Source organism: Chiloscyllium plagiosum, unplaced genomic scaffold, assembly GCF_037043375.1.
Source record: "Chiloscyllium plagiosum isolate Xiang-an unplaced genomic scaffold, Cpla_swu_hap1 HiC_scaffold_39, whole genome shotgun sequence".
NCBI lineage: Eukaryota > Metazoa > Chordata > Chondrichthyes > Orectolobiformes > Hemiscylliidae > Chiloscyllium > Chiloscyllium plagiosum.
Genome location: NW_028270177.1, coordinates 12,241,598 through 12,268,469, shown reverse-complemented (window position 1 = coordinate 12,268,469; position 26,872 = coordinate 12,241,598). Strand labels below are relative to the sequence as shown.

The 26,872-nt window shown below is 44.6% G+C and overlaps 2 protein-coding genes across 2 annotated transcripts in view; one reads left to right on the top strand and one right to left on the bottom strand.

The window, feature by feature from the left end:
* The window catches only part of wdr93 (WD repeat domain 93), a 172,945-nt gene that overhangs the window by 51,811 nt on the left and 94,262 nt on the right, over positions 1–26,872 (bottom strand). The gene's annotated exons all lie outside the window — the stretch shown is intronic.
* LOC122540928 (gonadotropin-releasing hormone II receptor) lies at positions 11,179–25,789 on the top strand. Its single transcript, XM_043677238.2, has 3 exons — positions 11,179–11,884; positions 18,259–18,463; positions 22,120–25,789. Exons 1-3 carry the CDS (start codon positions 11,333–11,335, stop codon positions 22,644–22,646), a joined length of 1,284 nt encoding a protein of 427 aa, XP_043533173.2. The 5' UTR covers positions 11,179–11,332; the 3' UTR covers positions 22,647–25,789.

Below are 26,872 nucleotides of genomic sequence, written 5' to 3'. Positions count from 1 at the left end.
GGTCAAACATAGCTTCAAGTTAATATTGTCTCTGAAAAACAGTGTTGACAATACACCATTTTCTCAATATGTTCTGCAGTATTCAACCTGTTTACGTGCAACAATCAAACAGTGGAGTAGAGAGATTTTTTGAAGATGTGGCAATCTATCAAACTCTTTTTTTTTAAAACTTGCATATAAACTAGAGTAATGCAATAAATGTCTCCTGTTCTGGTTGCTCTGTTATGGGAAGGATATTATTAAGTTGGAGATGGTTCCAAAGAGATTTACCAGGATGTTGCTGGGACTGGGTTGTTTGAGTTATAGGGAGAGGCTGCATAGTCTGGAACTTCTTTCACTGGAGTTGTAGAGTGAAACACCCTGACCAGGGACAAACTCTCAGGAGGCAGGCAGGATTTAGGTGGGAGGCACTCTTTATTCTTATTCAAGCAATTCCCCCCGTGTCTGCATGGGTTTCCTCCGGGAACTCCAGTTTCCTCCCACAGTCCAAAGATGTGCAGGTCAGGTGAATTGGCCATGCTAAATTGCCCATAGTGTTAGGTGCATTAGTCAGAGGGAAGTGGGTCTGATTGGGTTACTCTTCGGAGGGTCGGTGTGGACTGGTTGGACCAAAGGGCCTGGTCCCACACTGTAGGGAATCTAATCTCATCTAATCTAATCAATCATCTGTTCATGCAGGGAGAGTGGCAAAGGTCTCCCCCCGATTCTGGCCTCGAAGTGAAAATGTAGTTGTTCCCTTAATCTTTGGCTCACACTGGAAGAGAGATCAATGGCATTCTGATCTTCACAGTAAGATACAACATTTTTATACGTTTTGTGTTACAATAATCACATACAACGTGGTCACTGTGTCCTTCCCCTTATTCTATACTTCCAATCCTGTGAAACACCTAATCAATGATGTGCACTTGTATGGACAGCTTCAGGTTCCCATGATCTCTTGGTGTTTAACAGACATTGTAAGCTCCAGGCCTTGGGATCTTTCTATGCATCCTATTAATTTGCATTCCAACGTCACTGGCAAAACTCCTTCAGACATGTTCCAGACTTGCTTACCTCTAAGGTCTGCTTGAATTCTGTTGTTTATTGTATTCCACGTGCTATCTCTATCAAACTCTCTTACTCCTCATAGTTGCCCACTGTTACAATTATATCTAATAAAAAAACAAAAGACGATTGGTTCCAACTAACTGCTATAAGATTCATGATATTAATTTCTATTATAAAGTTATTTATATGTAAAGTTTTACAGCTACTTCTACTGTTAGCACTTGTTAGCTAATAAGTTGTGAGCACTTTGTTTTGCACAGGAATGCCAGTCATCCTTCTCGTGATAAAGAAAAGGTTTCCCAAGACTCACATCTATATTCGAATGTTTTCCCCCTAATGCTTCCATTATATTTTGGTTATGTATGTGTGTCTATAATTACGGTGAAAGGTATCTCTGTAATTATCTGACACATTTTTCACTAGAACCTATTTTTTAACATCATGAATAACTTCAAAAAAATGACGATTACTACAAACTAACTTTAGCTGTTGTTTTCACTGCTGCATGATGAGTTCAGCTGACTGCCTTATGGACTGCAATTTACACCCCTTGTTCTAACTGATGCTGTTCACCTAATGGGACAACATTATTTCATTCACAAGAGTGGAATCAATCACTTGTTGTAGTTTAATGAACTTGTTTGATACTTCAATTTTTTACAAGCCTCAATTCTTCCGCTGCCTTCACCTCCATGCCTACTTCTTCAACCAGGATTCTCGCCCACCCTCTGACGACCTCCTTCTCCCACCTCCAACACACCCCATCCACCTGGACACCCCGTGCTGGCCTCTTACCTGCCCTCGATCTCTTCATAGCTAACTGCCACCGCAACATTGACCGCCTCAACCTCTCCACCCCTCTCACCCACTCCAACCTCTCACCCTCGGAACGTGCAGCCCTCCACTCCCTCCGTTCCAAACCCAACCTCACTATCAAACCGGCAGACAAGGGAGGCGTGGTAGTAGTTTGGCGCACCGACCTTTACATCGCTGAGGAAAAATGCCAGCTCGCGGACACCTCCCCCTACTGCCCCCTTGACCATGACCTCATCTCCCACCACCAAACCATCATCTCCCAGACCATCCATAACCTCATCACCTCAGGGGATTTCCCATCCACCGCCTCCAACCTCAGTCCCACAACCCCACACCGCCCGTTTCTACCTCCTGCCCAAAATCCACAAACCTGACTGCCCCGGCCGACCCATTGTCTCAGCCTGCTCCTGCCCCTACGAACTCATCTCTACATACCTCGACACGGTCCTGTTCCCCCTTAGTCCAAGAACTCAGCACCTACGTTCGGGACACCACCCACGCCCTCCACCTCCTCCATGATTTTCGCTTCCCCGGTCCCCAACGCCTTATCTTCACCATGGACATCCAGTCCCTATACACCTCCATCCCCCATCATGAAGGACTCAAAGCCCTCCGCTTCTTCCTTTCCTGCCGTACCAACCAGTACCCTTCCACTGACACCCTCCTTCGACTGACCGAACTGGTCCTCACTCTGAACAACTTCTCTTTCCAATCCTCCCACTTCCTCCAAACCAAAGGAGTAGCCACGGGCACCCACATCGGCCCCAGCTATGCCGGCCTCTTGATCGGATATGTGGGACAGTCCATCTTCCGCAGCTACACTGACACCACCCCCCACCTTTTCCTCCGCTACATTGATGACTGTATCGGCACTACCTCATGCTCCCACGAGGAGGTTGAACAGTTCATCCACTTCACTAACACCTTCCACCTGACCTCAAATTCACCTGGACCGTCTCAGACTCCTCCCTCCCGTTATATGTCATATAACTCTGAGCATAATGAGCGCTTTGTGCCTAAGAACAATGACTACCGCCCAGTGGCCCTAACTTCAGTGGTCATGAAGTGCTTTGAAAGGCTGGTCATGGCATTAATCAACTCCAGCCTCCCCACTACTCTTGACCCACTCCAGTTTGCCTGTCAGACCAACAGATCCATGTCAGATGCCATATCACTTGGCCTTCACTCTTCCCTAGAACATCTTGACACCAAGAACAGCTACATAAGAATCTTTCTCATCGACTACAGTTCAGCCTTTAATAGTTTTGTCCCCTTGAGACTGATTACTAAACTTAGTGATCTCAGACTAAGCCCCACTCTCTACAACTGGATCCTCAATTTCTTGACCCAGTAAAGATTGGAGAACAATATTTCATTGTCACTAACATTCGACACTGGAACCCCCCAGGGTGCCCTACTGTTCTCGCTGTATACACATGACTGCGTCGCCAAATACTAGACTAATGCCATTTACAAGTTTGCTGATGACTTCACCATAGTCGGTCGAATCTCAGATGGTCATGAAATAGACTACAGACGGGTGGTGGAAGACCTGGAAAAATGGCACACTGAGAACAACCTAGCTCTCAATGCCGGCAAAACCAAGGAAATCATTATTGACTTTTGGCAGGATGTTACTCATGCCCCCCCTACACATTAGCAGCACAGAGGTGGAACGAGTGGAGAGTGTCAAGTTCCTGGGAATGGTCATCCGCAATGAGCTTTCTTGGACTCTTCATATGGGCGCACCAGTTACAAAGGCCCAACAATGTCTCATCTTCCTCAGGCAGCTGAGGAAATTTGGCATGACGACGAATACCCTGGCCAACATTTATAGGTACGCCATTGAGATCATTCTGTCTGGATGTATCATTACCTGGGTATGGAAACTGTACCATTCAAGATCGGAGACAGTTACAGAGAGTGGTGAACTTGACCTGGGCAATCACAAAGGCCAACCTCCAATCTATAGAATCCACCTACCAGGCCCGCTGTCAAGGAAAGGCTGCCAGCATTCTTAAAGATCCATCCCAACTTGGCAATGCTTTTCTTCAACCTCTACCATCGGGGAAAAGGTACAGAAGCCTTACACACGTACCAGCCAGTTTTGAAACAGTTTCTATCCTACTGTTGTTAGAATACTGAATGGACTCACAAACTCTTAACATTCATTTTTGTTTTTGCCACTGTTTACCTATTATTTACTATCTATGCTACTTAACTCTGTGATCTGCCTGTATTGCTCGCAAAACAATGCTTTTCACTGTGCCTCGGTACACGTAACAATAAATTCAATTCAAATTCATGATTTCCTCTGAGAGTGGTAAAATAAGCAATGTGGCAGACTGTGCCTTAGATTAAAAACTATGGATTAATTTTATTAATACAGGAAGCAGCAAATAGATGACAGTAGGTTACAAAACATATCCTTTTTCACATTGAATGCAGAAGCTAAATGGACATAACTCTTTTCTCAAGCTGTTAATAACACTCAACACGTAATATCATGGCACGGTGGCACAGTGGTTAGCACTGCTGCCTCACAGCGCCTGAGACCTGGGTTCAATTCCCGCCTCAGGCGACTGACTGTGTGGAGTTTGCACGTTCTCCCCGTGTCTGCGTGGGTTTCCTCCGGGTGCTCCGGTTTCCTCCCACAGTCCAAAGATGTGCAGGGTCAGGTGAATTGGCCATGCTAAATTGCCCGTAGTGTTAGGTTCGGGGTAAATGTCGGGGTATGGGTGGGTTCGCTTCGGCGGGTCGGTGTGGACTTGTTGGGCCGAAGGGCCTGTTTCCACACTGTAATGTAATGTAATCTAATCTAATCTAATCATCATCATGTGACGACTTCCACTATTTCTGCTTTTCTGTTGATAGCTTCAGCAGAACCATTGAACTGAGGACCCTAAAATATAAATTTCCGCTCTTTGAAAATTGACTGGCAACAAAAGAAACAGAAAACATATATTTTAGAATCAAACAAATCTGCCAGTCAAACACCAATAAAATTGCCAGTTTACCTGTAATGCTGGTGATCAACTGCTGGGCAGTGTCAGCCGTGTTCATTCATGGTGTCAGACTGAAATCTATTAGACACTTGACTCAAATTCCTTTTCATTGAATGGGCTGTTTCCATGATAAAATCACATCACTCTGCCAAATGGTAATCATTTTCTCTTTCATTTGCTACATTTGAATATTTGCTCTTAAAATGACTTTAAACAAAAACAAAATTGGACAATGAGGGTATTCTATTTAATGGACTGAAGGTATACGCTAGTAAACAAGAAAGAAATACACTGCAGATTGTCAAATAGTTACAATTAAAAAGTGTTGGAAATATTCAGTGAGTCAGCCCAGGAATCAGTCATAGAATGATGCAGCACAGTAGGAGGGCACTTGGCGCTTTGCTAGAACTGTTCACTTCATCCCAGCCCAATGCTCTTTCCGCAGAGTCCAGTAATTTTAAACCCCTCTGCCCAGTATTTCTCCAATGCTCCATTTCATGCTATTACCGGAACTTCTTCCACCATCCTTAATGCACTCTAGATCGCAATTCTGTGCAAAATGTGGTTTCTGAATCATTTGCCAAGTACATTAATCCCTTTTGTCACTGTGAAGACAAGTGACAACTTAACATTTCAAACCTGTCATCAGTGCTAAAAGGTAGTGCTGTGAACTCATGCTCCATTCTTTCTTCCTGTATGCTAATAGAAGGTTATACCTGAAAGAATAATTTGCTACTTCTCTCTTACTAGAACCAAGATATTAAGGCATCCTGGAGGAAATGTAGGCCATCAGCAACAAACAATCTACAACCACATGGCCTAGCATATCCACCGCTCTACCATTACTATCAAGCCAGGTGATCAACCTTGGTTCAACGGAAACTGCAGGAGGGCATGCGAAGAATGGCACTGGGCATTCCTAAAAATGAGGTGTCAGCCTATTAAAGCTACATAAAAAGACTGGTTGCATACCAAGGAGCATGAGCAGCAAGGCAGAGATATCTGATTCCTCAACTGATTGATCAGATCTAAGCTCTGCAGTCTTGTCATATCCAGCTGTGAATGGTGGCGAAATGTTAAACAATTCACTGGAGGATGATGTTTCACAAATACCCTATTTCTCAATGATGGGGGAATCCCAACATACCTGTGCAAATGAGAAGGCTGAAGCATTTGCACCAATCTTCACCCAGAAATGCTGAGTGGATGATCCAACTTGGTCTCCTCCAGAAATCTCCAGATAATGTCAATCTTCAGCCAATTCGATTCACTCTAATAAATCTCTCATCCTTCTCACCCCGAAGAGATAAGGATTCACCTTGTCCAAGCTTCCCTCAGAAGTTGAGCCCCACTATTTTCCAAGTGTCAGTTGAGTGAACTTTCTCTGAACTGTTTCTATTACATTTACATCCTTTGTTAAATAAGGAGACCAAAACTGCACACAGTACTCAAGACGTGACCTTGCCATCATTCTATACTGTAGAAAAATGTCCCTGCTTTTTATGTTTTGAATGGTGTATTGTGGCATTAACTGAAATGAAAGCAGCCTGTATGTACCTGTGAAGGATATATTTTGATTTATTTAGTAAGACAGTCATGGGCTGACTAATGCCACTGTAATTAGCACGTTGTCTCACAGCACAAGGGACCCAGGTTCAATGCCAGCCTCGGAAGACTATCTGTTCCCCCTTTATTTAGAATCCCTACAGTGCGGATGCAGGCCATTTGGCCTAACAAGTTTACACTGACCCTCCCACCCAGACTCATTCTACCACCCCATTACTTTACATTTCCTCTGACTAATGCCCCTAACTTACACATCCCTGAACACTATGGGAAATTTAGCATGGCCATTTCACCTGACCTGCACATCTTTGGGCTGTGGGAGGAAACCAGAGCACCTGAAGGAAACCCACGCAGACACAGGAAGAATGTGCAAACTCCAGACACACAGAATCGAACCCAGATCCCTGATGCTGTGAGGCAGCAGTGCTAATCACTGAGCCACCGTGCCATCCCTGTATCGTGTGGATTTCCTCTGCGTGCTCAGGTGTCCCCCCCGCAGTCTAAAGATGTGCAAGTTAGTTGGATTTACCATGCCATGAATTGCCCCTTAGTGTCCAGGTAGGTGCACGTTAGCTGGATTAGCCATTGTAAGAAGCCCATGTGGGATGGGTTTGGGTGGCACGGTGGCTCAGTGGTTAGCACTGCTACCTCACAGCACCAGGGTCCCAGGTTCGATTCCAGCCTCGAGCGACTGTCTGTGTGGACTTTGCACGTTTTCCCCGTGTCTGCGTTGGTTTCCGCTGTGTTGGTCTGCTCCGGTTTCTTCCCACAGTCCAAAGATGTGCAGGTCAGGTGAATTGGCCATGCTAAATTGCCCTTGGTGTTAGGTGCATTAGTGAGAGGGAAATGGGTCTGGGTGGGTTACTCTTCGGAGGGTTGGTGTGGACTTGTTGGACCGAAGGGCCTGTTTCCACACTGTAGGGAATCTAATCTAACGTAAGAAATGCTCTTCAAAGGGTCAGTGCAGACTTGATGGGCCAAATAGCCTCTTTCCGCACTGTAGGGGGTTCTACGATTCTAATACAACTGTGACACCAAGGGCTCCATGTCCCCCATTTCCTCTGCTAGACAACCAATTGAGTGATGCTGGAAGAGGCTTTATTCCTGATGAAGAGCTTTTGCCCGAAACGTCGATTTCGAAGCTCCTTGGATGTTGCCTGAACTGCTGTGCTCTTCCAGCACCACTGATCCAGAATCTGGTTTCCAGCATCTGCAGTCATTGTTTTTACCAATTGAGTGAATCAACCTGGGCACCCTGAGATTTCAGCATCTGGGTAAGGGACAATACCTGTTCGCAGGATTGAAGGGTGTCAGTGTGTGTGTGCTTCATAAGTAAAACCTGGAGCTTTGTCAGCAGCTGAGATCGGGAATTCTAAAGGTTAGAGTCACGTTTCCACACGCTAAGGAAAGAGACTGGTGTCTGGGAGATGCAAGGTGCAGGAGGGCTGGATATGTTCTGCAGTGCTGTTCAGTGTGTGTGTGTGTTGGAGACGCAGTGGCAGTGTTGTCCTCTCACGCTGCACGGTGAGACCTTCAATCCCTCCTCACTGCAGCTTGGACCAGCCCCCAACACAGGGAACCTGAACTGGGCAGAGCTGGTCCTGCTCACTGGAATGCACCTACCCTGCTCCGCTTGCAGGAAGCTCAGGGTCCGGCGGTCCCCCTCCCTCCCCCCGCACCGTGCACTTTCCCGATCTCAAGGTAAGAGCTGATTAAACGGGATATCGAAGAGAGCTATGGAAAGCATTTCAGATTGAGTAGTGAGGAAGTAATGCGGAATAACGGCGCTGGTGTTTCCAGATCTCCATAAACTTTTCCAGGTATTTCAGAAACAGAGCGTGTTTCGATGGGAATGAAATGCTGAGCGAACTAATGACAGAGCTGTATTGGTGCAGCCCGAGATACAGTTCAATCTTCAACGTGAAAGAGTTACTCTCCTGAAATCCAGACTCCCCTCCGCAACCCCCTTCACCTGGTCTATTATATCGTGTTGAAAATGATAGCTGCCACTGGGTTAATTTCCATGTAATAGTGACGAATGAATCTTAGCTCTGGAATACACTTCCTAAATCTTTCTGTCTCTCACCACCCCACCATCCCCAACTATCCGCCGTTGACCACAGTCCAATCCCTGAAACCTAGCTTTCAGCTCCCTGATTTTCCCCTTTATATGGCTCGGTATTAAATTCTCCCTGACAGTGCTGCTACCAAAACTCTTGGGACATTTAGTTATGTTAAAGGAGCTATTTAAATTCAACTTGTTGTTACACAGCAGAGCTGTAATCTCAGCAGAAATTGATTGATTTGGATCTTCCTTGCCCTCAGGGGTGCAACTGATTTATTCCTACTGGCACCTTCACCTCCACCCCCTTTAAACACCTCTTACTCTTTCTCACTGTTTGGTTTGTCAATTCTGCCTGTGTTTTTGTAGGCACTTTATCCTGGCCATTATTTTGTTTGTAACTCTCTGGATCCATCCTTTCCTCCCTTCATCAATTCTCAAAAGCTGTTCCAATCCTCTTCTCTTTGGCCTCCTATAAAACCTTGCTTTGACATGGAGTCATGGAGATGGACAGCACAGAAACAGACCCTTTTGTCCAACTCGACCAGATATCCTCAATTAATCTCGTCCCATTTGCCAGCAGTTGCCCCACATCCCTCTAAACCCTTCCTATTCATCTATCCATCCAATTAAATGTAATTATACCAGCCTCCACCATTTCCTCTGGCAGCTCATTCCATACATGCACCACCCTTTGCATGAAAACATTGCCGCTCAGGTCCCCTTTAAATCTTTTCCCTGCCACTTTAAAGCTATGCCCTCTAATTTTGGATGCCCCTACCTTGGGAAAAAGACCCTGACTATTCTCCCTATCCATGCCCCTCATCATTGTGCTGTTACTTTCCTGAAATTGTCTACTGGGTAAGTGGTGAGGGAACCCACGTAGTATTCTCATCTGTAGGAGTGTTTTGTTTGGCCCAGAAATGAATTGAACATCAAGGTTACATTTGAGCAAAGGAGATTGTGGGAGATTTGAGGTAGATTTAGATAAAATAAACAAAAAAAATCTGTTTTCATTCACTGAAGGTACAAGGATGAGCAGACACAGACTTTGAATGTTTTTGAGAAAGATATTGCAAGAGGATATGAAGAAGAGCTATTTTACACAGCTAAAAATCACACAACACCAGGTTATAGTCCAATAGGTTTAATTGGAAGCACGCTAGCTTTCGGAGTGACGCTCCTTCATCAGGTGATTGACCTGATCGCTCCGAAAGCTAGTGTGCTTCCAATTAAACCTGTTGGACTATAACCTGGTGTTGTGTGATTTTTAACTTTGTACACCCCAGTCCAACACCGGCATCTCCAAATCATATTTTACACAGTAATTGATGATGAGCTGGAATTTGTGAGGATGGTGGTAATGGGCAGAGTAAATGATTTCAAAAGGAAATTGAAGAGAGAGAAATAAACTTGCAGAGCTGTGGGGATAGAGTGAGGCTAACAGGATTGTTCTACAGGGAGCTAGTCAATGGACCTAATTGCTTCATTTTAGACTCTATGCCACAAACACCAAGCTTGGTATCTGTTATTTCTCCGGCCCCTCATTTATTCTGTCTCATCCTTTGTTTATTTTATTGCAAAGTTCCAGTCTGAGGTTCCTATTGTTTAATCTGTAGGCCATTGTGGCTCCTTCTTGAGTTTCTTTGATTTCTGCACATCTACTGCCCTATTCTAAATCAGCTTTCCATACCATTATAATAAGTTTTTGTTCTGTTTTATAAAATCAGTTGGGTAAAAGCTCTATGTTGTTCTCATCCTGTCCAGTTGTGTTCAAGTGCAGGCCACCAGGATTATTGCTTGGATCAGTTAGTACCTGATTTCTGAAGTTTTCAGCATTGCTCCCCCTGATGTCTCTGTAGGTCTGACCTATGCGTGGGCACAAACCTTTTGGAGCACTCCCACCTTTGAGTCAGAAGGCTGTGACTTCAAGCATTGTTCAAGACATGAGCAAAACATCGTAGCTGACACTCCAGTACCGTAATGGGAGAATACGGCACTGTTGGAGGGGGCAATCTCTCAGTTTGAGATGTCAAAATGTCTGTCTACTCTGGTGGATGTCATAGACTCACTATCCTGAATGATATTTTCCTGCAATTAATATCTCCCAAACAAATGTTCTCATGATTATGATTACTGTTTGTTGTTATATTTAACTGTTGTGTTTCCTGCATCAGTAGTTAATTAAGTAAAGCATTGCGAAACGTTCTGCTTTCTTTTAATACAATATGTGCAGTCATGTTATCACAGATGTCTTAGGGAGGTGGGCCTTGACAGTGGATCATCTGGCCCATTGAGCCACAAGAGCCCTCTCTGAAATGTTCTGAGATTGAAGAAGGCACCTGTAGATGCATGCAAGTCTTCCTTTGAGAAAAGGCACCATTGGTGGTCCACAGTGAAGGTTTCACTGGGTTTCATTCATCTCTGTGAAACTTGCCCATTCATAGTCAAATTTATTCTGTCCCCATCTGATATTGGTACATTTGTACTTCCTGCAGAAGTCGGGGATCTGGTGAGGGAACTCTATCTGTGTTTTCAGGAGCACTGAGACCAATTGTAACAACACGATTGCCATCGAGCCAGAGATCAGCTGCGATAGCAGAGACAAGTGGTCTCTGTCCATGCTGTTTTGTTCAATGTGTAACATTCCTCTCATTTGCTTGCAGTCTCCAGGATCTGGGATACCTCTTCAGCACAGTATTGATGTAAACAACTATGTGCGTTTCCAGTTTTAAGATCCACATGATCACCTGCTATTCACAGAAGATCTCCTACCCTGTTTGATCCCATCAAACAGATATCCTATTACATATTGCATACCGTAGCATTTAGGATGAATGGCAGTACTGAAGATATTATCAATCCCTTTCTGAACCAGACTCTTCTCTATGACTATAATGGTACATGTGTGGGCACTGCCTTGGGACATACTTGCAACAAAAGCAGTGCCCATAACTTTCAGCTGCCAGTCTTCTCCAGTGCAGCAAAAGTTCGAGTTGGGATCACCATTCTCGTTTTCACCATGTCTGCAGTCTGCAACCTCGCTGTGCTCTGGACGACCACTCAGAATCGCAAGAGGAAATCCCACGTAAGAATTTTGATTGTGAATCTGGCTGCTGCGGATCTCCTGGTAACGTTCATCGTGATGCCTCTGGATGCCAGCTGGAACATCACGGTTCAGTGGCAGGCTGGGGACATCGCCTGTCGGTTGCTGATGTTCCTAAAGCTCATGGCTATGTACTCCTGCGCGTTTGTCACGGTGGTGATTAGTGTAGATCGCCAATCTGCCATTCTGAATCCTCTGGGCATCAGTGAAGCCAAAAAGAAGAATAAAATCATGTTGACTGTAGCTTGGATTTTGAGTGTCATCTTGTCCATTCCACAGGTGAGACCTACTTAGGAAGTGGGAGTTTGTATTATTTATCATTTGATGCTGTTGTTTCTTTCTCTGTATCAACCCAAATTTGGACTGATTGATGAACTGCATTCAATTGCCAGTGATTTTGAATCACATGTCCACAAAGGGCATTTTGTGACAGTTTAATGTTCTGATTTACAGTCAAAACAGATCAATTTCCCACTGACACCAGAACACTGACAACTGGGGAACCCTTGATACAAATCCAAATACTATTCAAAAACATTCCATGAATGGCATCTAATGGCACCATTTTTTAGCCTCTGCATACCACCCTTATGTCCCCCAGGGCCAGGTATCTCTTGAGTCAGTTCTTAGGCCACTCAGAAGTAATGGTCCTCAATTACTTAAAGGAAGTGATGGTGAGATTTCCCATTGGGAACATCATATCACTAGCCAAAGGGGTGAGTGGAGTCTGGGGCTCGTTCCTGTCATTATGCTTTTCCATCAGGTACTGGCCTGAGAATCCAGCTTGCACCTGAGAACCTTAGATGTAAGATAAATTCAATATTGACAGTCTGGTGTTTCAAACGGATCAGCTGAAGAACAATCTCTTTAGTTTAAAGCACACAGTCTTCATAAACAGAAGAGTTTAATGTAGAAACAAGTGGGGTTGAGTGTATGTGAGAGAGAGAGAGAAGACTCAAGAGATAATATGATCTTATAACTGTGGCTCACATTTAGGCTCCAAACTTGTTTTGAGTAACTTTGGTGTTAAAGAATGGAACATGCTCTTCTCTGGGGGCTCAAAGACAATGCTTTAATGGCAAGGTCTGGTTAAGCACAGGTTATGCACCAAGTAAATTCTGTCCACATTGTATACAATCCGAGTTCAAAGGCAACGGAAGTTTGATGTAACCACTTTTGAGACCACTCCTGCAATAGAGTGACGTTCCTCAATTTTCCACAAGTGTTATCCTGTGTCTTCCTATATGAGATTAAAAAAGCCTCCACTCTTGAGCTGACCCATGTCAAACTATTCAGGTGCATGAAAGAAAATTTATTTTCATCATCTTCAGCTGGATTAAGATCTATGTTATAGGAACATGAGGAATCGAGAATTGAGTACTTTCTTGCCCCATCCCCTTATTTTAATGTCCGAGAAATGAAGGGTTAAAGTCTGCATTCTGACCTCTGACTGGACAATTTTAGGTGAAATTTTGCCATGTATTTTCTTGAAGTCAAATCCTTAAATTAACCGTACAATTTAAAAAAAAACTCATTCATTGGATGTTAACATTGCCGGTTGAACCACATTTATTGCCCTTGAACTGATTGGGGCTTGCTAGGATTTTTCAGGGCAGCTGAGGGTCAATCACATTGCTGTGGCTCTGGCATTACATGGAATTATAGAGTCATACAGCATGGAAACAGACCCTTCAGTCTAACCAGTCCATGCTGAACATAATCTCAAACTAAACTAGTCCCAGCAGCCTGCACTTGGCCCATATCCCTCCAACCATTTCCTATTCATGTACTTATCCAAATCTCTTTTAAGCTTTGTAATTATACCCACATCCACCACTTCCTCGGGAAGTTCATTCCACACATGAACCACCCTCGCTGTAAAAAAATTGCCTCTCATGTCTTTTTTAAATCTCTCTCCTCTGATCTTAACAATATGCCCCCTAGTCTTGAAATCCCCCATCTTGGGGAAAAGACAGCTACAAGCAACTCTATCTGTACCCCTCATTATTATATAAACTTCTATCCAGTCGCCTCTCAACCTCCTATGCTCCAGTGAAAAATGTCCCAGCCTATCCAGCAAGTGAACCAGATAAGTATTTACAACGATCATTAAACTAGCCTTTAATTACAGACTTTTTGTTGAATTCAGATTCATGGTGGGATTTGAACCCACAGTCTGAGAACATTAGTCTGGGATGCCTACTAGTACAGTATTATTGTTACCACTAAGCCACCACCTCTGGACAGACTACCCAGAGCATCAAAGGAATATTTTTAATAGTTTGTGGAGAATCATAGGATGTGCAGCTAAGCTGGAAGACTGAAGGAGTTTGTTCAGTTTGTAGATCCTGAAATACAACGAGTGAGAATAGACTTCCTTCCTGCCAGTAACAGAAGTGGCTGCCAAATCAGCCAAGTCTCTCTCTGGAGGTCAAATAACAATTGACGTAGAATCCCAGATTGTAGTCGTTTTACATCAATCTGCTTGACATGTTACAATACACAGCTGAAAATGTGTTGCTGGAAAAGCGCAGCAGGTCAGGCAGCATCCAAGGAACAGGAGAATCGACGTTTCAGGCATAAGCCCTTCTTCTGACCCAAGGCAGATGGGACTTGAATCCAAACCTTCTGGCCTAGGGTAATAGCATTATCACTGGACCATAAGGAAATAAAAAACAAGCCTTTGGTATTTTCAGTCAAACTGTTTAGAGATGTTATTAGACAGCTGTAGTACAGGTGTCACTTGAACTGGGGTTTCCTGGCTCAGAGGTAGGGACAGTACCATAAACAAACTAAAGGTGGAGCAGGTAGTTTATTAGTAATTTAAACACAATGTGAGAAATCTATTTTTAGATCAAAAGAAACAAGTTGTGGAAGTTCACCTGGATGGTGGTGGAGAAAAAGACTGATATTAGAGCCTGGAGTTGAACAAAGAACCAGTTACAAGATCCTGCTTTTATTTTTTCACACTTTATCCTGCCCTGAAACATTTAGAAGTACCTTTTGAAAAGCATTCCCAGATGGGGGTGGGGGGTGGGGAGGAGGGGTGACATTTAAACCATGAGGTTTTACAAACACAAAGCATTACTAGACTGAGCGTGCACCTGCAGCATCTTATTCAATTAATGAGAGAGGCTGAACAAAATCAGTGAAACATTCACTTTCAGGAGGTGGGTTCAAACGTCAGATCATTCTTTATAAACTGTACATATTGATTTTACCAGTTCTCTCTAGTCCTGACCTTCATGATGAGAGAGTCATCTATGCTTCTGCTTTTAAAGTCTGCTCCATCTTTTAACTTGTACTGGTTTTGATGAAAGGTTGTCAACCTGAAAAATTAATTCTGTCAGGTCTGGCAGTATCTGTGGTGAGGGAAACACGGTCAACATTTTGGCTTCAGTGTGACTTTCTCAGAACTGGGAAAGGGCTAGAAATTGAGTTTTATAGTTTAAGCACAGGCAGTGGAGGGCAGGGGGTACAGATGGTGTGGAGGTCCAGTAGAAAAGACAAAAGGGTTGTTAATCGCAATGAAAGAGAAATGGAGATTTCAAATTACTGTAAATTAAGGTGTGAAAGGGGGAAAATGGGAGAGCAAAGTAGGCATGATACAAACAAGGCATCTCTATGGGGTGGGATTTGGGGGCTGGAGAATTTAGGAAAAATGGAGAACAGGCTTCATTTGGTCAAGCTGTGAGATTGTGGAATTCAATATTGAGCCCAAGAGACTGTAAGGTAACTAGACGAGAAATGAGGTGTTGTTCCATGCATTTGTGTTGTGTTTTATTGTAACCTTGCAAAAGGCACAGATCAGAAATGTCAATGTGAGAGCAAGGTGAGGTATTGAAATGTCAAGCAACTGGATGGTCAGGGTCACAGAGTGGAGGGGTTCCACAAAGCAGTCGCTCAGTCTGTGGTTGGACTCACCAATGTAAAGGAAGCCACAATGCAGCAGACTCGATTGAAAGAAGTCAAAGTAAAATACTACTTCACCTGGAAGTCATGTTTGGGGCCTTGGACAGTGAGGAGGGAGGAGGTGAATGGGCTGATGTTACCCTGGATTGTCTGCAATTGCAACAGCAAGTGGCCTTGGGGAGTGAGGAAGCATTGGGATGGAGGAGTGGGCTAGGTTGTTACAGAGGGAATGGCCCCTGTAGATTGCTGACAGTGGCTGGGAAGGGAAGAAGAATTGGTGGTGGCATCAGCTGGAGGTGACAGAAATGGAGGAGCATGATTTGGGTGGAAAGTGAAGACAAGGGGAACCTTATTGTTGTTCTGGGAAGGAGAGGAAGGGGTGAGGATAGAATTGTGGGAGAAGACTGAGTGTGTTGTCAGCCACAGTGAAGGGATGTCCTCAACTAAAGAAAGAAGAGATTGTGTCAGAGACACTCCGGTGGAAAGTGCCATTTTCGAACAGGCTGGACAGAGGTGGACGACTTGGGAGAATGAAATGGAATCCTTTCAGGAAGTAGGGGATGAATAGAGTTTTGTGTAAACAAGAATGGCGTACAGTGCAATCTCAAGGAACAATAACTTCATTTTCCGCTTAGGCACTTTCCAGCCTCAAGATCTCAATACTGAACCCCATGGCTTCAGAGCCTGACCACATGATACCTGTTCTTCACTTTTCTTATATTCCCACATCCCCACCACCATGGCTTTATCTGGTTTGTATCTTTCACATCTCTGTTACATCTCTGTTTCTCTTTCCTCCCAATTAATAACCCTTTTGCCTTTTGCTCTAGGTCCCCACACCATTTGTTCTCTTCATCCTCTTCTGTCAACAGTATAATAAAAAGAAACATTTTCCAATACTTTCCAGTTCTGAAGAAGGCATACTGGACTCAAAATGTTGAATCTGTTTCTCTCTCCATACATCCTGCCAAATTTCCTAAGTTTTTCCAACATTCTCTGTTTTTTTTTCAGATTTCGCAAGATTTTGCTTTTATTGCACTCACCCCGTTTCTGTCTCTGTAGACACTGCCTCATCCATTGAGTGTTTTCAGCATTCCATTCTTGTTCGAGTTTACAGTAAGACTTTGATATTGCCAACTGCAGAATTCTCTTACTTCAGTCAAATATGCTTCACTTTAATCCCATAGTTCTTACAAATTCTCAACAGCAATTTTTAAATGAGGCAAACAACAAGTAAAGAAACTCTCACAAGGTTTGCACTCCTCAGATTAGATGAGATTCCCTACAGTGTGGAAACAGGCCCTTCAGCCCAACAAGTCCACACCAACCCTCTGAAGAGTAACCTACCCAGACCCACTTCCCTCTGACTAATGCACCTAACACTATGGGCAATACAGAATGGCCAATTCACCTCACCTGCACATCTTTGGACTGTGGGAGGAAACCGGAGCACCCGGAGGAAACCCACACAGACACGGGGAGAATGTGCAAACTCCACACAGACAGTCACCCAAGGCTGAAATTGAACTCGGGTCCCTGGTGCTGTGAGGCAGCAGTGCTAACCACTGAGCCCACTGTGCCGCCCCTTTTATTTTCAGCAAAATCCCAAGATATCCTAAGCTGTTCTCCTCCAGATAACATCATTCTGGCACCTGATACTTATAAACTCCTTAATGTTAAGAATTTTAGACTCATATGCAAGTTATCTCTCTCTCTCTCTCTCTATCCCATTCATTCTCTCTCTCTTCCATCCTCTCCCACCTTCCTCTTTGTACGGCCTCTCCCCCTTTAAAGCATAACTCATTTTCACTGGTTTTGCACACCCAATTTTTCCTTTGGTGTAACATCCATGTTGTTGCTTCCCCCACATTTCAAAGCACTTTCTTCAAATACAAGTTCTTCTCTCATGGTAGAGATGAACAAACCTTGTATACATTGTAGCAATCCAAGTGGAGGCCATTAAGAACAGCATCACTGCATACTGTAAGGAACAATTTTGACATGGGTTGCAAAAAACAGTTTTTCATCAGTCATCAGGCATCCTTACTGAAAGGATCAATCAACCCAACCACCCCGTGGCTCAACACTTCAACTCCCCCTCCCACTCCACCAAGGACATGCAGGTCCTTGGACTCCTCCATCGCCAGACCATAGCAACACAACGGCTGAAGGAAGAGCGCCTCATCTTCCGCCGAGGAACCCTCCAACCACAAGGGATTAACTCAGATTTCTCCAGTTTCCTCATTTCCCCTCCCCCCACCTTGTCTCAGTCCCAACCCTCGAACTCAGCACCACCTTCCTAACCTGCAATCTTCTTCCTGACCTCTCCGCCCCCACCCCCACTCCGGCCTATCACCCTCACCTTAACCTCCTTCCACCAACGCATTCCCAACACCCCTCCCCCAAGTCCATGCTCCCTACCTTTTATCTTCGCCTGCTTTGCACACTTTCCTCATTCGTGAAGAAGGACTCATGCCTGAAACGTCGATTCTCCTGCTTCTTGGATGCTGCCTGACCTGCTGCACTTTTCCAGCAACACATTTTCCGCATCCTTACTGAAAGCCCTTCTAACTAGAAATTTATATTCTTCTGACATATTCAATGCTGCATCAGCAGACAACATCGACTAAGAAGTATTTAAAGTGAAAAGGAAATAAATTTAATCCATTGTTTTTGTACTGAGGTGGTTGAGTTACTTGAAGATATGGAACTCTATTTTCTGCTTCACTTTTTTTTTCCAGATTATCTTGTTTCACACTGTCAGTATTACTGAGCCGCAGAACTTCACACAGTGTTCCACAATGGGCAGTTTCAAGGAACACTGGCAGGAGACCTCGTACAACATGTTCACTTTTGTTTTCCTGTTCCTCGTACCACTGGTCATCATGATATACTGCTACACCCGAATCCTGGTGGAGATATCAAAGAGGATGAACAAGGGAAATTGTAAGTCGAATGTTGATTGTCACCTTTGTCTTCATCTTTCCTCCAGGGTCACTGTACCAAAATCTAAGGTTGATCCCGTAAACACCTGCTACAATTCTGTCATCTTGGAATATCACATCTGGGTAATTTCATAGCTCTAAGTCTTTCCTAATCCTGATGCAGAGATGCCGGTGTTGGACTGGGGTGAACAAAGTTAAAAATCACACACCGGGTTATCGTTCAACAGGTTTAATTGAAATTACAAGCTTTTGGAGCACTGCTGCTTCGTCAGGTGGCTACTGGGGCATTTACACAGGACACGGAATTTATAAGTATAAGATCAAAGTGTCATACAATTGATGCAACGTATCAGACAAACCTAGATGGCTGTTAAGGCTTTAATCACTTAGAATGAGGCAGATCGCTGCGGGAGGAAGGCGAGGGTGGATGGGTGTGCAGGCCGGGCGAAGAAAACAAACTAGCGTCGGCCTTTACGGGTTTAGGGTGGGTCAGGGTCCGCCTTTACGGGTTTAGGGTGGGTCAGGGTCGGCCTTTACAGGTTTAGGGTGGGTCAGGGTCGGCCTTTACGGGTTTAGGGTGGGTCAGGGTCCGCCTTTACGGGTTTAGGGTGGGTCAGGGTCGGCCTTTACAGGTTTAGGGTGGGTCAGGGTCGGCCTTTACAGGTTTAGGGTGGGTCAGGGTCGGCCTTTTCGGGTTTAGGGTGGGTCAGAGCCGGCCTTTACGGGTTTAGGGTGGGTCAGAGCCAGCCTTTACGGGTTTAGGGTGGGTCAGAGCCGGCCTTTACGGGTTTAGGGTGGGTCAGAGCCAGCCTTTACGGGTTTAGGGTGGGTCAGGGTCGGCCTTTTCGGGTTTAGGGTGGGTCAGAGCCGGCCTTTTCGGGTTTAGGGTGGGTCAGAGCCGGCCTTTACGGGTTTAGGGTGGGTCAGGGTCGGCCTTTTCGGGTTTAGGGTGGGTCAGAGCCAGCCTTTACGGGTTTAGGGTGGGTCAGGGTCGGCCTTTACAGGTTTAGGGTGGGTCAGAGCCGGCCTTTACGGGTTTAGGGTGGGTCAGGGTCGGCCTTTTCGGGTTTAGGGTGGGTCAGGGTCGGCCTTTTCGGGTTTAGGGTGGGTCAGGGTCGGCCTTTTCGGGTTTAGGGTGGGTCAGGGTCGGCCTTTTCGGGTTTAGGGTGGGTCAGAGCCGGCCTTTACGGGTTTAGGGTGGGTCAGGGTCGGCCTTTACGGGTTTAGGGTGGGTCAGGGTCGGCCTTTTCGGGTTTAGGGTGGGTCAGGGTCGGCCTTTTCGGGTTTAGGGTGGGTCAGGGTCGGCCTTTTCGGGTTTAAGGTGGGTCAGGGTCGGCCTTTTCGGGTTTAGGGTGGGTCAGGGTCGGCCTTTACGGGTTTAGGGTGGGTCAGGGTCGGCCTTTACGGGTTTAGGGTGGGTCAGGGTCAGCCTTTACGGGTTTAGGGTGGGTCAGGGTCGGCCTTTACGGGTTTAGGGTGGGTCAGAGTCGGCCTTTACGGGTTTAGGGTGGGTCAGGGTCACTTTGTGCGCTGAGGAGTTTAGACATGAGGCGGTTCGCAGGGGGGAAGCGGACGGTTGTTTGTTCAGCGGCGGTGGGGCCGTTGAGTGAGGGTGAGGGTGAGGTTGGGCGGTCAACCGTCGTTAGGACATAGAGGGTCGCGATGGCATCGCGGGGGGGGGGGGGGGGGGGTGGAGTTGTTGCGATTTGTTTTCGTTGCTGTCGACGCGCAGTTAGGAATTCGGAAGCGTTAGGAAAGTTCTGGAAGGCCGTTCTGTTGCGGGCGGGCCCCGGAGCGGTAGGGTTCGTTTTTGTTGGCGCAGGGGGTCAGCGAATGGGTGGGGTCGCCATCTTGAGAAGGTCTGGGGCGGGTAGAAGCGACGGTTGCGCTCGCCATCTTGAGAACGGCGGTGGGGGAGGGGAGGGGAGAGGTGGAGAGAATAGCTTCTCGCCGGTTGGGCTCGCCGTTCTGAGGGGCTCGCCAGCGGGCGGGCGGTTGCACTCGCCGTGTGGGAGGGTCGTGGAAGGGGGCGGTAGTCGCGCGTCATTTCGCTAAGGTCGCGGGCGGTCCGCCATTTTGTGCAGGTCGCTGCGACGTAGGGCAGCCATTTTGTGAAGGTCCATAAGGGTTTTTTTTGGGGGGGGAGGGGATGCTGCTGGGTGCACTTTGAGACAAGAGGGTTGAAGGAGTTTCTTTAGCTGCGACGTTATTTTGCGCAGTCGGGTTGAATCACTCTTCTTCCAGACCCCCAGTGTTGTGGTAAAAGAGTGAGGGGAGTTAGGGGGTGCTCTTTGGGTATCAAGGCTCTCACTGACTTTGTAGAGTCTGTATGTCTTTTCTCAGTCGAGAGCAGCCCTCTGTATCTGGGGAGGGATGACAAAGTCTTTATACTTTTGAAATAGTGGGGCAAGAATGGAGTGCTGTGTGGGTGTGATGGTCACCTGCATATGTTAATCTGACTTGCCAAATGAGAATGCAGGCTTCAATTGATTAACATGTAAATCCCAGAGTTCCTTTCAAGCCCGAGATAACTTAAAGTTTTATCAGTGGATAAAAGAAGGTGATATCTCAGCCCAGGCAATAACACTTTTGATCTTTTACTTATAAATTCTGTGTCCTATGTACCTGAAAATGTGTCGCTGGAAAAGCGCAGCAGGCCAGGCAGCATCCAAGGAGCAGGAGAATCGACGTTTCGGGCATGGGCCCTTCTTCAGGACTCATGCCCGAAACGTCGATTCTCCTGTTCCCTGGGTGCTGCCTGACCTGCTGTGCTTTTCCAGCAACACATTTTCAGCTCTGATCTCCAGCATCTGCAGTCCTCACTTTCTCTTATGTACCTGCCCCACTAGCTTCCTGACGAAGGAGCAGCACTCCAAAAGCTTGTACTTTCAAATAAACCTGTTGGACTATAACCCGGTGTTGTGTGACTTTAATTTTTTTCCGACTTTTTGGTTCTTCTCATGATTTCTTAATCTGTTGGCCCATGCTTTTGATCTTGAAGGTGTCCCGAATCAAAGGACTTCCTCCTTTGCCTTTAGTTTTCAAAGGTTTTGTGGATTAATGCATAATGCGGTGTTGTATTGAGTCTCATAGAGCAGAAAGTTCAAGGGTCAGGTGCAAACCTGTGATAATCTCAGAGTGAGTGGGGTAATTACAACAGGCATATTTCCCCAGGCTTAGAGAGAAAAAATAGACGTGTGAATTCTAACTTCTGGATTAGTGGTACTGGAAGAAGACAGCAGTTCAGGCAGCATCCAATGCTGCCTGAACTGCTGTGCTCTTCCAGCACCGCTAATCCAGAATCTGGTTTCCAGTATCTGCAGTCATTGTTTTTACCAAGTGGGAATTCTAACACCAATTGCTGTCAAGTGTCTTTGGTGGGAAACTTTTTGCATGTAGCTATTGAACGACAGTAGGAATAGACTCAGATGTAATGCTTTGGAAAGCCAGATAGCCTACTTTCATTCACTGCCCAATCTCTTGCATGGAATGTGGTTGCTTCATGAAAACCGAGTTACATGTGTGGATTGCATATCATTCAGAAAAGAAGATAATTAGTATGAAAAAAGTTCCTCAAATTCATTACTTCTGCAAGTATTTTATAACTCTCATGAAGGTCTTCAATGTCATATTAATTTGTTTTGTGTCCTTTTCCAGTGTCCTCAAAAGAAGTGCATTTAAGGCGATCGACAAATAATATACCAAAGGCACGCATGAAAACGTTAAAAATGAGTGTAATTATTGTAACCTCTTTCATAGTGTGCTGGACTCCATATTACCTTCTAGGACTATGGTATTGGTTCTCACCAGAAATGCTCTCAGAAGGAAAAGTCTCCCAATCTTTGAGTCACATACTCTTCATTTTTGGTCTCTTTAATACTGTCTTGGATCCCATCACCTACGGACTTTTTACCATCCATTTCAGGCGAGGCTTACAACGTTGCTGCCATTCTGCTAAGATGGTAACCAATTCAGAGCTTAATTCTTCACTGACCAGATCACTCAGGTGTTCTGCATCATCTCTTCGCCTGAAGAGATTAACTGCACTTGCTCAAGAAGGTCACAGATCAATGGCGGAGGATGAGCCTTATAGTAAAGGCAGTTATTATAGCAACGGTTATCTTAATGCATACAAAGATGATGCCAAAAAAAGCATCAGTACAAGTGCAGAAAATACAATGTAGGCTGATGGCAAGTGCCATGTAGTCTTGCCGTACAAAACATGACAACTGTTATAAGTAATGGCTTATTTGCAGTGTGCTTTGTTTAATTTTTTCCAGTTCTTCTAGTGGTTTACATTTTCTTTTTTTTTCTTTATTCCAATACTTGACTTTGTGTGTTTTATTTATTAAAAAATAAATCTCTTCTCTATCTCTAAAAGCTCATATCACCATTGACATCAAATAACATTTAACATTGTATTGATCGTTATGATAGAAGGAAATAGTTCCAAGTCCTTCAACTTTTTCAAATGTCAAATAATATGAAACATTCAAGAGCCCTGAAATTCCATGGTTGGTTATCTTGATGAACAGTAAGCTGAATATTATTGGCTTCTCTGATTGGAGAAGGATACTTTCCATTGCAACCTCTGTTGGACGGAAAGGAACACTTGATCGGGAGTGCTTAAGAATGGATAAACCTTCTGACCTAAGCCAACAAAGAATATATAAGAACTATTTGCCAGCTTTGGAGCGGAAATAAATCCTCTGCAGCACATACAGACTCTATGACACTTTTAATGAATTAAATCATTTGCTGAAATGAAGCAGAGTATAGCGATATGGATTGAAAGGGCAGTAGAAGGACCTTTAAAGAGGCTATTTGTGTAATTCCAGAATGGCAAATGGAAGTGTATGTGTTAAATATTCTTTTCTTTATTTGTAAACCTATTAACCTTTGATCTTACGATTGAAAGTTCAACAAGGAACTAAGCTGTTGTGAATGCTCAGCCACAATAGGCTCTCAGATTGTTTTGCTTCTGTTGACAATGACAGGTTTGGCTGAGATTCACTTGTCAAGACTGTTTTGTTGCAGTGGTGCTTTGCTTGTTACACATTGCCACATATTATGTACACAGTGTCCAGAATACAAGAGGCAGTGAATATGTTGCAAAATATTAACAAAGTAAGCCTTGCCTTGCACCAGTGCTGACCGTAACAGCTGCTTCCTAATTCACTGTCTACTGGCTTAGAATTGTGTGTCCACCTCCTTTAGTTTTAATGTTATCGTTACTGCTGGTCCGACAGTTGAAAATAAGCAGCAAAGGGTCTTAGTTGGCATTTGTATCTTAACACATGTCCCACTAGCAGTGCTGCAATCTCTACTGATGCAAATCAAATCTTCAACAGTATATTTGGGCCTCTGCTCAAAACAATTCTGACTTGAATGGACCCAAATACATTTTGCAGAAGATGGGCAAGAAGTTAATTAAGCATGTCACAGGCAAATGAGATCATGGTATAGAATATTGTAGAGTTTCTGATTATTTTTGCTCAGTATTAAGCCTGATTATGCATGATGACCATTAAAAATGCTTTTTTTTCCTGCAAATAGTATCACCTAAGAGGACAAAGATGCAAGTTTGTGGCTTATTTTTGGAAGGGTTAATGTTTAATTTTGATGCTTGAAAGGGGAGTCTCAAAATCACAGGACTGCTTCAACACAGAAAGAGGCCATTCAGCCCATCATTCCTGCGCCGGTCCTATCCCCTAGTGCCAATCTCCTGCCTTTTCCCCATGTCCCTGCACACCATTTCTGTCCAAGTAATCATCCAATGGCCCTCTTGAAATTCTCAGTTGAATTTGCCTGTCTCCACCACATTTCCCAAGCAGTGCATTCCAGAGCCTAACTACTCCTGGGTAAAAAGTTCTTTCTTACATCACTTTAAATCAATGCCCTCTTCTTCATTTTTATGAGCAGGCACAGCTTCTCTCTATCTACTTGGTCCAGCCACTCATGATTTTGAAATCTTCTTCCAAAAGCATAATACAAATAGTTGAAAAGCAAGATTTAAACTGTGGGGGAATGGCAGTATGATGGGATAAAGTAGTTAGCTCTCCCAATGGATGCAAGAGGTCAAGTGCCTTCCACCATATGCAAGGGAATTTGTCAATTCTAATCAGATATAAATTGTGGGCACAGTGGGATTGATGGGTAAAATCACTCTCCTTTCGCTCCTGCTAATGCGTTCACCAGATCAGATACAAGGGGTTGTTTGAACCCCATGGTATGGGTAAGGGGAGGGGATATAGGTCAAATTCTGGAGGTTAACCCTAATCCACTGTGAATCCAGTTTTTGTTTTAATCTTGTTAGGCTTCAGTAGTACAGGTGACTAACCTTCACTCAAGGTAGGAGCAGAGTGTTAGATGTACCAATGAGATAGTTCACCTCAGATTTTAACAGACCCTTGAATACAATGATCGTGCACCAGGTTCCTTCGAAAACAGGACAGCGGGATGGAGAGAGGAACACTTCTTCCAACAGGGAAATGATTTTCTAGCACTGCTTATGGACCAGGAGGAGCGGAGCTAGGAACACCCCCAGCAGTCTCTCTCAAAGGTAGCTTCACCCTTCCCTCTCACCCCATCCCAGTGTAATCCCTCCATCACTCAATCCTTCTTTCTTCACCAGTCCATTCCTGGACTCTGGGCAGGCCTTCCCTGAAGCCATACAGTCAGTTGGCCTCCGAGATCTTGACATACAGCACCGAGAAAGGCCCTTTGACCCATCGTGCTGCCCCTGCTCATAAATAACAACCAAACTATTCTAATCCCACTTTCCAGCTTTTATTTTACTTCGCCTTTAGGCTTCCTATTGCTGGGAAACAAATTGTAAAATTTGAAATGAGGTCATGCTACAAAATCTAACCAAAATCTCAACCACTCACATCCTCCTCATCATTTTCAGGGCAGAGGTTTTCTTCAAAACGTTTCTCCCTGACTCATTTCATAAACAATCTTGCAGTTTAATCTCTTTACTACATGAGGTGAAGTATGAATGTGGACAATCAATGTTTTGCAGCAATGTGCAAGCTATAAATAAACTCCATTCAATTGCAACAATCCATGTACACTTGAAAATGTAGGAAATACAACTTGCATTTGCAAAATCTTTCTTAACCCACATGTTTGCAATTCAAGCATAAATGTGTTGATTTAATACATGTTACACTTTACTTGTGAAAATGACTTATAGTATAATCTTGTTTGTTTTCCTACAACCAATTATGATGAATTGACTTTACCATGGCTTTGTGAATGAAGTATTCCCTCTTCTCAATAAAGTGACAGCGTTGTCATTTAATAAAACAATGCTTAAGTATGATTGTGCTTGTATGGATTAGTTTTTGTACAAGAATGCTTTGGCAGTCTTCTGACTCATCAGATAATCATTTCCACCTTAGTGGTCAAATACAGATGAATAAGAAGGGATCTTATTGAAACACGTAAGATTCTGAAGAGGCTAGAGTGGATTGAATGCAGATCTAGTGGACACAATTTAAAAATAAGGTTGCTAGCATTTAAGACGGAGATGAAGGAGTGGCCTGATGAAGGAGTGGCGTTTCGAAAGCTAGTGCTTCCAAATAAACCTGCTGGACTATAACCTGGTGTGTGATTTTTAACTCTTCAAAGGGTCATTAATCTTTGGAATTGTTTACTTCAGAAAGTAGGGGAAGATGGGTCCTTTTTGGGGCTGAATTAGATTCTTCACTGATAAGGGAGTGAAAGGGGACGTTGAGAAAGCAGGACAGTGGAGTTGAGGACACAATCAGATCAGCGCTGACCTTAACAAATGGGAGGGCAGGCTCAAGGGAGCAATTGGCCTAGTCCTGTTCCAAATTCATTTGTAAACATTGCTCGGCCTGATTGGGAACATGCCTTCTGCCGTGGCAGTCTCTGCTATGTTTGCTGAAGGTGATGACAGTGGGCTGAGAATTGATGCAGGATTCAACTGGTCTCCTCTCTAGGCCCTCTCGTCCACCAGTTGAGCTTTCCCTTTCTCCTCATCTCTCCTAATTCCCATGGAACCATCAATCTCCAGAGATCACAGCTGTCAGCTCCCAGTCTTCTGTGAGGATGTTTGTTACCTTTATGTTTCTCTGAAGGATGTCTTTGGGGCTGAGACACAGAGTTATAGCAGATTATGGCCCAGAGACCCGTACCTGGTACAGAACATCTTGCCTATACGGGTCTGTTATTAATCGGATGAGTGTAGGGAGTCAGCGCTAACTTCATTGGTTCAGAGCATGAGAATGACGTGAATTGTCAAATTCCTTCAGTGTCGCTGGGTCAAAATCCTGGAATTCCCTCCCTAACGATATCATGGGTCTGCCTCGTGGAAATTGGAATTTGGTGCAAGAAGGCAGCTCACCCCTCATTTCCAGGGCAACTGAGCATGGGCGATAAA

What these genes read in the sequence shown, in the direction of transcription:
- LOC122540928 (XM_043677238.2), top strand. Translation starts at nt 11,333, where the DNA reads ATGAATGGCAGTACTGAAGATATTATCAATCCCTTTCTGAACCAGACT. An exon ending in TCATCTTGTCCATTCCACAG is followed by an intron (nt 11,885 to 18,258) that starts GTGAGACCTACT and finishes TTTTTTTTCCAG; the next exon opens with ATTATCTTGTTTCACACTGT. An exon ending in GAGGATGAACAAGGGAAATT is followed by an intron (nt 18,464 to 22,119) that starts GTAAGTCGAATG and finishes GTCCTTTTCCAG; the next exon opens with TGTCCTCAAAAGAAGTGCAT.